The 12,296-nt window shown below is 41.8% G+C and overlaps 1 protein-coding gene across 2 annotated transcripts in view; it reads left to right on the forward strand.

Annotated features, from left to right (window-relative positions):
• The window catches only part of LOC134676240 (uncharacterized), a 57,358-nt gene extending 52,748 nt beyond the window's left edge, over positions 1-4,610 (forward strand). For both annotated transcript variants that reach the window (XM_063534562.1, XM_063534563.1), the window contains exons 27-30: positions 564-690; positions 1,548-1,662; positions 2,531-2,704; positions 3,460-4,610. In XM_063534562.1, the coding sequence (XP_063390632.1) occupies positions 564-690; positions 1,548-1,662; positions 2,531-2,704; positions 3,460-3,616 (573 nt within the window). In that variant the 3' untranslated portion in view covers positions 3,617-4,610. The remainder of the gene's footprint in view (positions 1-563; positions 691-1,547; positions 1,663-2,530; positions 2,705-3,459) is intronic.
• The last annotated feature ends 7,686 nt before the right edge of the window (positions 4,611-12,296 follow it).

The following is a 12,296-nucleotide window of genomic DNA, read 5'->3' on the forward strand; positions in this document are numbered from 1 at the left end:
ACCGGCCAAGTGCAAGTCGGACTCGCACACACACGAAGGGTTCCGTACCATTATCTATAAAAACGGTCACCCATCCGAGTACTGACCCCGCCCGACGTTGCTTAACTTCGGCCAAAAATCACGTTTGTTGTATGGGAGCACACTTAAATCTTTATTTTATTCTGTTATTACTATTTGTTGTTATAGCGGACGGACGGACGGACGGACAGCGGAGTCTTAATAATAGGGTCCAGTTTTACCCTATGGGTACGGAACCCTAAAAAAAGGAAATACACTTTTTTCTGCAAACTTGACATGATATTGTTTTGAACCCCACTTATATTCACCAACCTACCTGCTTTGTTTTGTAATTACAACATGATGTTGCACCGCCTACAAGTTATCTGCTTTGCCCGAAGGTTGACTAGTAGAGAATGCCTTGTAGCATTAAATCCGCCTTTTGTACGTCAGTATTTTATTTTGTGCAATAGTAGGAAGTGGCGCTGAATGTCGAAGGTTTTTACAATAAATGTGTTTCTTGTTCTTCAATAAAGATTAAATGAATACCTACGTGATTTTTGCAGGAGAAAAACGGCTTGGCGTTTGTAACATTGAACAATGGAGCTGAGATGCAGTTCCCATCACATAACTTCGCCTGGCTGCTGGACAGCTGGACCAACATGCAGGTTATGAAGAAGCTGGGCATCTACCGTAAGTGCTTATGTAATTATGCTACTTTACTTACTTGGTTGGCGCGAAATGAGTCTTGGCCTCCAACACAAGAGCACGCCACTTTGATCGGTCCAGAGCGGTATCCCGCCAGCTTTCGCCGACGCCGAGCTCACGGAGATCTGCCTCCATTCTATCTGCCTAACGGTATTTAGGATAACCAACAGGACGGCGTCCAGTTGGTCAACCCAAGTATAGGCCCTTTTAGCTGCCCGATCTTCACCCATCCTTTACTTTTTTCTTTTTATGTAATCATAAAGATTATGGTTTCCACATCCGTTAAAATTCCGTTAGTGAAAGCATGTGAAAGGGACACCCATTTTCATTAACCTATTTAGAATACGTTTTTGGCAAAAATTTCCATTTTGGTACCAAGCTTATCTGGCTGACTGTACTTTTCTTAACACAGGCAACTAATACTCATCGAGACAATTCTAAAAACCCCAAACCCAATTTGGATGCGTTGTTTCATCACAGAGTTCCTATGGCTTCTCCTGTGTTCATCATCAGATGGAGCTTGATGGTATCATCAATATTGCATTGTCACCTGACTTACATATGTATGCAAATTTTAACTTCAATCGAAAATCGGTAAGTGGGTCAAATTTAGCATCAAAGATTTGACCCACACTAACTAACGAACCAACAAACTTACATACTATCAGGACAAGTTGATCTCAATCCGATCCGATCTTGATCTGATAAAAGATTATGTACAAAAGAAATTGTTACTGATTTCGTCGGGACACAAAGTTTCGGTTGCACCTAAAAAGTGGTATGTGTAAAATACAAATTGTCCCTTGCATTGAATATCCGGTCAACGGTGTGATAATTTTCAGGTGAATGCCGGCTGGAAGAGTCCATCGTCGGCACATTGACGGGTGAAAAAGACCCGCTGCCTTCAGCCGCCTGCTACGAGATTCTAGTGCTCGCTGACTGCACTAGCGCTCCCAGGTATCCTGGAAATAGACTTTTGTTTATCAGGTGGATGCCTAGACTCAACCATCGGCACATTGTCGGGTAAAAAAGACCCGCTGCCTTCAGCCGCCTGCTACGAGATTCTCGTGCTCGCTGACTGCACTAGCGCTCCCAGGTATCCTGGAAATAGACTTTTATTTAGATTTAGATTTAGATAGAAGTATTACATGTTTTTATTAGAGTTTGTTCGGAAAGAGAAGAGTCGTGAAATGTATTGGGCCCCATACATTCCACGACTCTTCTCTTTCCGCACAGACTCTACAACCGAATTTAAAGATGAATACATATTAAGATCGTCAAAAATGTACAAAAAAATAATCTAGTAAATAATACATGCTAATCGTTTGCAAATTACAGTATTAAATTACATATTTGAGGTGTGATTATATTCATTATTTAGGTATTCCTTTATGCTGTAGTTTATTGCCTAGAGTTGGACCAAGGTAACTCTGCACCTTCATTAATGTCAAGTTTCTATGAAAATATGACGTTTGTAGCGACACTCCCTCACTTTATTCATTTTCGTGCAAAGTTAAATCTCTACAATACTTATATTTATAAAGACGGGCGGCGCGGTGTGACGAATTTGAACCAATCGTGCGCTCTAACGCAACTAGTTGCGACCAATAGCGCGCGTGATGCTAACTCGTCAACCAATAGCGCGCGTGATGCTAACTCGTCAACCAATAGCGCGCGTGATGCTAACTCGTCAACCAATCGCGTTGTGGCGTTAGACTGCACGATTGGCTCGAATTCGTGAGTGACACCGCTGAACTAGCACCATTCTTAGTGAGGTCCGTCTTTATATTATAAGTCAATGGATCTCCATTGATTTTATTTTCAGATACGCCATCTTCCACCAACGTCACAACACCATAGACAGCTACCGTCTGTACACCGGTGGTAACTATGTCACCGTCGCCAGCAGCGGCGGCGACATTAATGTCACCATCAATGATGACACGGCCTGCGCGGCTGACTGCCGGTACCCTCCGCAGGAGCCTTTCTATGACTTCAAGTGAGTTTCATTTTTATTTATTTCTCTTTATCTCCTCTCTACTATTTATTCCTTTTACTCTCTTTCTATTTCTGTTTATCGCTTTCTTTCTATCCTTTTCTCTCTTTGTCTTCCGATATATTTTCATCGCTCTCTTTCCATAGTTTAAGTTCACCGTTAACACCGTTCACAAGAGATAGCTCTTTCTGCTTCTTCATTAAATCGGTGTGTGTAAAGTAAACGCTATAAAGCTTACTTATCCCTGCATCTGCATCCGCATACCACTTAGAGCATGGTATAATAATATACTCCGCCTGGTACTCTCTTCCCGAGTTTTCTAGGTCACCTAACTGACACAAGCCTACGTCATCATGCGACAGCGCTATATGATAATATGCGATAGCGCTATATATAGCGGCCATGTTATTGTGACGTAGGCTTGTGTCACTCTGGGAAGAGAAGACCATGTTTTATTAGACTATGACTTAGAGCATTTAATAACAGGAGTCGCCTTTAAGAGCTTACTCCTCTGCCAAAAAACTTGCACAATTGTGTAAACTTTTCTATGGACTGACATGACTGACAAATCATGTAGAAATAGCAATACATTTGACGTCCCCTCCCCCGCAAAAATCTGCAGATTGTTTTTTACAGAAAATGACAGCCATGGCGTCTCCAGTTACTAAATGCTTACCATACCTACCATACCTAGCACAGCTTTAAGGCGAGCTTACCTCCCTCACTCATATTTATTTTTTATCCGTTTTTGATTTCAGAGTAACTCGTCTCGGCGACACAGTGAAGATACTCTCCCGGCTCAGTGGAGTCCAGCTTCACTACAAGTACAGCGAGACTGTAGTTCTCGTGCCAAGTCTGGCGCTCTCCACCAGTTGTGGAGTGTGTAGTGGGCAGCGGTATTACACTCAATGTTAAAACAACGCATAAATACATAAAATGTACTGTAAATTTATCGAGACCTTAGTTCTCGTGCAGATTGTCACGCTCTCCACCAGCTGCGGAGTGTGTAGTGGGCAGCGGTATTACACTCAATGTTAAAACAACGCATAAACACATAAAATGTACTGTAAATTTATCGAGACCTTATTTCTCGTGCAGATTGTCACGCTCTCCACCAGCTGCGGAGTGTGTAGTGGGCAGCGGTATTACACTCAATGTTAAAACAACGCATAAACACATAAAATATACTGTAAATTTATCGAGACTTTAGTTCTTGTGCAGATTGTCAAGCTCTCCACCAATTGCGGAGTGTGCGAAGGACAGCGCTACTATACTGAGTGTTAACACCGCGCTATATATAAGTTGTAATAAAATTACAACCAGAACTCAGTTCTCGTGCCAAGTCTCGCGCCATTCATCAGTTCCGGAGTATGTGGTGGGCAGCGGTATTACATTGAGTGTTAAAAGAATGCATAAATACATAAAATATACTATAAAATCAACGAGACTGTAGTTCTCGTACCAAGTCTGGCGCTCTCCACCAGCTGCGGAGTGTGCGGTGGGCAGCGGTACGAGTATTATATTAATGAGTGTTAAAACAACGCTTAAACACATAAAATATACTATAAAATTATCGAGACCTTGATTGTCGTGCAGTCTCACACTTTCCACCAATTGCGGGGTGTGCGGGGGAAAGCAGTGCTAAACTTAGTGTTGTTTATATACCTAAACAATTAAACATATAGATACAGACTATAGATGTAGGGGCAGTGGCTCTTTCTAAGCTTTACAACTTTCGCGAGACTTTAGTGCTCGTGCCAAGTCTTGCGTTCTCTACCACTACGCATAACTATTGTAGTATAATATACGAATTTATCTCTGATTTGTAATGTCACTCACGGTAAATTCTAATTATTTCTCACTCGCACTAATTAATAATTATGTATTAAGAAGGTACATATTGTATCAAATTGTATATAATATTAAATAAAAGTATTTTAACACCACGTTTTTTTATTTACTGGTTGAACGACATGCTGAAATTACCTCGATTTATTTTAAGACCCACCAATAAACAGCTGCCAGACACCCGGATCATGTCTTATTTAGGTATCTAGAGGGAAAATCGTATACCTTATTCCGGGGATATATACCTCTCCTAAGGTAATATTACCTTTTTATATTACCCTACATTTTATGAGGATCGTGACCTAATAAAAATATTACAATGCAAGTATTATCCGGGTTAAGCATACATTGGATAGTTAAATACCGGACAAATGCGTGCATTTAAAAAGAAAATATGGGGCATTATCTATGAAAAGGGACCTTACGCCGCACAGCGTCGCGCGGTATTGTATTTATATCGGAGCATCGTTAATAATGGCGTAAGCGCCATCGACAATAAGGTCCCTTTTCATAGATAACGTCACATATTGTTGTCTTAATAAGTTTTTGCAACAAGGTACCTGCGGTGGTGGCCGAGTGGATATAACGCCTGACTTTCAATCCGGAGGTCGCGGGTTCAAACCCTGGCTCGTACCAAGAGCTTTTCGGAACCTATGTACGAAATATCATTTGATATTTACCACTAGCTTTTCGGTGAAGGAAAATATCGTGAGGAAACCTGCATACATCTGCGAAGAAATTCAAAGGTGTATGTGGAGTCCCCAATCCGCATTGGGCTAGCGTGGGGACCCAAGCCCTCTCGCGCATGAGAGGAGGCCTGCGCCCAGCAGTGGGACGTACATAGGCTGAGTTATAATAAGGTACCTGCACCAATTAGGCAGCATCGTTTTTTTTCTTGGGTTTAATATGTACTTGCTGTTTTGTCGACATGGACCCAAAATTTTATCTCGTTCACATTTTTAAAAGTATGAAATTTTTGAAGTTAGTAAGCTTAAGAACCGGGCCTCATTAATAAATCCCACAAGAATCTTTTTAAATGGAAACTTGCTTTAAATTCTCGTGTAAGTTTCCAGAAACATCTGAGAATAATCCTAAATTTTTGAAGAATGTTCTACTACTTGCACATCGCTATGGCCAAAGAGAATTGAGTAGGTATAGAGAGTCACAGTATCTTTCGACACAGGACGTGTTAAAATTGTAAAATATCAAACCGTGTCGCCATCTACACAGAGTATACGAGTAAACCAAATAAACCACTTCATAGATCTTTGCTGTGGCACAGAATAAATAATAGTACTAGGTACAAAAGACTCACTCTCTCACAAAACGCGTCTGTTACGATTACGACAGATATGGCCGCTAGGTGGCGACAGCGCCACGCGCGGCTTATGGCTAGCCACCAAAATTGGTGTGGACCGGATGTACTTTTAGCTACCTGTAAAACCTGTACCTGGGTCAAACAGATCACTGTGTCTTTTCCGTAAACATACACAAGAGTTAAGGGCTATAAAGGTTAATTTTCTTATTTAACCCTTATCCACGTGAAAAGGTCCTCCTTTTATTCAGAGAACTGTGATAAAATCATTACTTACATGCCCACAAGCTGTTAACTATTGCCCACAGGAGAGAAAAATGTACAGTTCGCGCGAACACGCTAGTTTTCTCTCCTGTGGGCAATAGTTAACAGCTTGTGGGCATGTAAATAATGATTTTATCATAGTTCTGTAAATAAAAGGAGGACCTTTTTACGTGGGTAAGGGTTAAATAAGAAAATCAACCTTTCTAGCCCTTAACTCTTGTGTATGTCTACAGGATAGAACGTAACACAGTGATCTGTTTGATCCATCTGTGTGCTATGTTTTAGCAACGCGACGAAATTGCGGAGTGAGCCACGCCTGGCTATGCTTGGTTACGTTACACCTATGCAGTAGCGTGCCTAGGGTTTTGGAGTAGGGCAAGCCGAAATATATGTTTTCGTAATAACTGTCCAATCTTCACTCTTCGGGGTCAAATGCATCTGCTAGCGTGACGAGGCGAGCTAATCATAGCGCACGTCTGCTACGGAATGAATAATGTCATTTTGTATTTTGTTAGACAAATAGCTCGAGCTTGGTTTGTCGCTTTGAACATGTTTTTCTAGAACGCCGTCATATTTTAATAGCAACGATACAAGTTCCAAAAAATTGCCCCTATTTAATGAAGTGTTTGACTCATCGTGTCCTCTAAAAGGAAGTTCTTGCTGTGCTAAATGGCACACAATATCGACTAACCTCTGAAAAACACTACAATTGTTGTCAACACGCATGTTATGTTTTGATATTTCTTCTGATAATTGTCGCGACAAAGAGGCCTCGATCCTTTGTTTCCCAAAATTGCTAAAAGAAATCACTGCACACATATGTTTGACCGGAATTCATGTGCCTCTTTATTGCTCCAGATAAATTATTTAAATCGTTATAGCCAGAAGTATTCCAAACGTTAATATGGTTCGAAAAAAATATGCAACACCAGCAATACATCTTATTTGTATGGGAACAACCAACAATCCAATGAGTTTTGTAGACGGCCCTACAGACATTTCTCTTACGCGACTTGACTGAGAAATACACAAGTCGGGTGTTGGTTTTGCCGCGGAAATTAGGTCCCATTTTTCGACAAAGGTCAAAGACTTTACCTTGTTTTGGTTGACTAAAACGTGGACGCATTTCAAACCGTCACAAGGAACCACTTCTTGATCCATTGTTAACACTTATTAAACTAAGCGCCACAACAATGAACAAATTCACATTCACTATTTAATCAAATTCACATAAACAAACTTTCATTACTTTCGACTCGACCACTGACTCGGCTCAACTAAATAATAATACACTTGAAGTAAACGCGAACGCGCGCTGTGCGAACTTATGCAGCTAACTTCACACAAAATCCAAGCATAAATCGTCTTATAAAATTGCTATACATACCAACAAATAGTTACATCGTTCTTTGACGGTTTGTAGGCTGATAGTGCTCAGAGCGGGACGAAAAAGCAAGCACGGTTGCAAGCCAACGAGTGCGAGTTCGAGCAGGATAGCTAGAACATCCTCCGCCTGATTTAGTTCGCGCGGACGAGGCGCCACGCCGCGGCATAATTTTGCAACACGCTCGTGCCGCGGTTCGAGGCCGCTGTGGCTTGAATTTAATAATACGGGTTCGTTTGGCGCGCGATTTTCAAAATAATCTTTATTGATCTTATCACTACGTAATTTCGGTAAGGCAATTAGTTGCCTTAGGGCAAGCCCGGCTTTTGGGCTTGTATGGAAGTCCCGCCACTGCACCTATGCGCATTTCTGCACAGAATCGCCTCTAACACGGCTAACCAGCCCATCTATGCACACCCTCACCGTTCCGCCTCAAAGACTAAACAATGCACCGTTAACCTACAAGATAAAAATACCCCTTTGAGTCAAAAAGGTACCCATCTGGACCAGCGATCAAAGGAGCCGGCCGTGCGGTCATGCTGGACCTCAGGCGACGATGCCCACTTTGATCGTTAAGTATGATTTAACGGTCTAAAAAATCTTGGTATCGATTGTTCTGGATGTTTAAGGTGCGGAAAAATTAGGTTTAAACTCTAGAAGCTTAAAGGCCTTTCGTTCTATTGCATTTTGTTTATTTATTTTGACACGCCAAAGACTTGCCAAAGATAAAGAAAAATAAGTTTTTGGCAAAAATTTCATTTTTGGTACAAGCTTTTATCGCTGACTGTACTTTTCTTACGACAGACAACTAATACTCATCGAGACAATTCTAAAAACCCCTAACACAATTAGGTTGCGTTGTTTCATCACAGAGTTCCTATGGCCACCTGTCTCCATCATCAGATCAGCTCGATGGTACCAAAATATTGCATTGTCGTCCGATTTATACATGCATGCAAAATTTCAGCACAATCGGAAACCGGGAAATGGATCAAATTTAACTTGCAAGATTTGATTACACACAGACAGACAGACAACGGTCAGGTAAAACTAAATAAAAGCTTGTAAAAAAAAGAACGGGTTGCGCTCCGGGAGTGCCGGCAGAAGTGAAAACTCAATGACATTGTAACAGTTTTTCGATCAGGTCACGTGTCCGTTTTACGTCTTACGAATCTTACGGTCACGTGACCTCTCGCGAGTTTAACATTTTTTTCCCATCACAGAAAGTGCACAGCGCCGCTAAAGAAGTTTTCACTTAAAAATATAAAGATAGGTGTTTGGTACACCGTTTGCCAAATTAAAATGGCAGATAGCTTGAGTCATTTGCTATCTTCTCATGCCTAGAAAAACAAAATGGCCATGTTTTTTATACTACTACGCAAGTAAAAATTTTAAATTTACGAAAAACTGTCATAGAAGTGAAAAAAACTTTTTTCACCAAATTAAACTTTCTAGGCCTGAGAAGATAGCAAATGACTCAACCTATCTGCCGTTTTAATTTGGCAAACGATGTACCAAACACGCTGTATATAATACCTACCTTTAAACGAGCAATTCTCGTATATTTATATGTTTATTTATATATATTTCGGGGATCTCGGAAACGGCTCTAACTATTTCAATGCAATTTGCTGTATCGGGGTTTTTGGGGGCGATAAACTGATCTAGCTAGGTCTTATCTCTGAACGCGGATTTTTGAGTTTTTATATGTATTACGAGCAAAACTCGGTCTCCCAGATATTTTTGTTAAAAGGTATTAACTATTATGTACAGTCACCTGCAATAATATGTTACTTTTCGAAGACCGCAAAAATATGTGACACGCTCTTATGGCTCTACAAATAAGATCCTGTCAGATATTTTTGCGGCCTTCATTGTGTTACATATTATTGCAGGTGACTGTACAAACGTAGTGTAGGACGCCCTCCGACCAGGTGGGATGACCATCTGCGAAAGACTGCAGGCAGATGCTGGATGCGGCAAGCTGAGGACAGGGCGCTTTGGCGCTCTTTAGGGGAGGGCTATGTCCAGCAGTGGTATGTATAGCCTGATGATGATGATGATGATGATGACGATGATGTACAAACAGCAACAATCGTACTATAATCATCATCATCATCATCATCATTTCAGGCTTTCAGCCTATATACGTCCCACTGCTGAGCACAGGCCTCCTCTCATGCGCGAGAGGGCTTGGGCTATAGTTCCCACGCTAGCCCAATGCGGATTGGGGACTTCACATACACCTTTGAATTTCTTCGCAGATGTATGCAGGTTTCCTCACGATGTCTTCCTTCACCGAAAAGCTAGTGGTAAATATGAAATGATATTTCGTACATAAGTTCCGAAAAACTCATTGGTACGAGCCGGGATATGAACCCGCGACCTCCGGATTGAAAGTCGGGCGTCATAATATATCCACTCGGCCACCACTGCTCTACTATACATAAGTGGACCTTCTTACAAAAGGCATAAGGTCCACTGTACAGTTAACAGTATGGCCGATGGTACATCATTAGTACTAATGGGTTTCTCTAATTTAAGAAATATTATTTGATATTTGCAGTCGATTTTCGATGAAGTAAACATTATGAGGAATCTTTAAGATGTTTCTATTTGAATCAATTAGAATTATATGCAGGATATATGTATATCTTCCAAACCATTGAATCAATTAGAACTTGTAAGTTCGATATTAGGTAATTATGTTTAATAGTGTGGGCGATTGTAGGTACAGTCGCCATCAGTTATATCGGAGCGGCTAAGGCTCTCACAAATATCTGAACACGCCTCTATTGTCTGGGCGTTAGAGTGCGTGTTCAGATATTGTTAACACCTTGGCCGTGGCCGCTCCTATATATTCGCCTTATATTTTCTGATATTTGAGAACAGTCACTTTGTGAGATAATCTCATTGATAAAGGCCTCGATCAACATACGTTCCAACGCCTCCCCAGCCTCCCCTCGGCGTGAAAATTCAATTTATTAAGCCCGCTCCACACTCGTGCGCGAATCGCGGCGCGAAGCCGCGAACGCGAGTCTGGAGTCGATTTCGCATATCAGCGAACTAGACTCCACACTCGCGTTCGCGGCTTCGCCCGCGATTCACGCGCATAGTCTGGAGGGGGGTTTAGGTTACGCACTTGCCACTCGGCGCATGCCAAGTACAGTCACCTGCAATAGTATGTTACACAACGAACGCAGCAAAAATATCTGACACGATCTTATTTGTAGAGCCATAGGAGCGCGTCGCATATTTTTGCGGCCGTCAAAGAGTGACATATTATTGCAGGCGACTGTACAACACCCGGCAGTAAAGACACACCCCGGACACTGGCGATCAAATGTATGAAACAAACGCGTTCCTACGCACACAGTCTAAGCTCGTGTAGGTGAACGCGTACCATGCTTGTGTGAGATAAGACGTGCGAGGGTTCTCGCCAGTTTGTTGTCAAGTTCACTGACCTCAATTACTCAAAAGTCATTGCGCGAATTAGGAAGAAATAAGAATCGTATTATGTTGTAGGTGGGTATCTAAGCTCAATTTATACAATAGTTTCCTATTTTGAATCAGTATAAACGAAGTAACGAAAATTTTGTAAGGAAATTCAGGCCACCAAAATATTACGTAAGTTGTAAACATGATTTTTTGTTCATATAGGTATTGTATTGGTTTCAGTGTGATCTGATAGGTTTTGTAAATATTTGTTTAATATTTGAATATTTTACGTGGCCTCTGCTCTGCGCACCGCGTCGTCGCGTCCTTGCCGGCCGGTAACTGTGAGGTAACCGAGAGCGGGTGGGCGGCACTTTCAACGGGAGGCAGGGAGTGTCCATACTGTACGTTAGTACTCTTTATTATACTGTGGTAAAGATATTTGACGTTCCACAGCTAAAGGTGTTAATAATCGCGTAAGCGCCAACCGCCATAAAGTACCTTTTGCCGTGTAATGTCGAATATCTTTACTATTTCATATCTAGTGATTAGTGAATCTCTAATTCACTTCCCGAATTGCGCCGACGGTCGGCAACAAGGCTTCCGATTCCGACTACTGTGACCTTGGTAGATTCAGATACTCCGATCAAGGTCAGTACAGTTTTACTAACATCAGTGGGGCGACACTTCTCCTTTCGGGTATTCTCGGCTCCGTTCGGCTCAGCATTGCTCCGGGCAATTAGCGTGCACGACCACAGTTAAGATTATGACTTGAATTTTGACAACCCTAAATAGCCGGAAGGGATAGTGCCATACATTAGAAAGGAACAGCATAATACATCCACAGATAAGATAATGACTTGAGTTTTGACAACCCTAAATAGCCGAAAGGGATGCCATACATTAGAAAGGGACAGCTTGATTCGTCCTTAAATCGCTCTCAAACTTCGGTTTTGTAGGAATAGTCCTTTCTGTACGGTACCTATTAGTACTATTATTTATTCTGTGGTAATACGGGTGCGGGTACGGGTAGCGATGGTGGCCGATTGGATATGACGTCGGACTTTCAATCCGGAGGTCGCGGGTTCAAATCCCGGCTCGTACCAATGAGTTTCTCGGAACTTATGTACGAAATATCATTTGATATTTACCACTAGCTTTTCGGTGAAGGAAGACATCGTGAGGAAACCTGCATACATCTGCGAAGAAATTCAAAGCATGTATGTGAAGTCCCCAATCCGCATTGGGCTAGCGTGGGGACTATAGCCCAAGCCCTCTCGCGCATGAGAGGAGGCCTGTGCCCAGCAGTGGGACGTACATAGGCTGAGTTATAATACGGATGAAATTCG

The sequence above is a fragment of the Cydia fagiglandana genome, chromosome 24 (assembly GCF_963556715.1).
Source record: "Cydia fagiglandana chromosome 24, ilCydFagi1.1, whole genome shotgun sequence".
Classification (NCBI taxonomy): domain Eukaryota; kingdom Metazoa; phylum Arthropoda; class Insecta; order Lepidoptera; family Tortricidae; genus Cydia; species Cydia fagiglandana.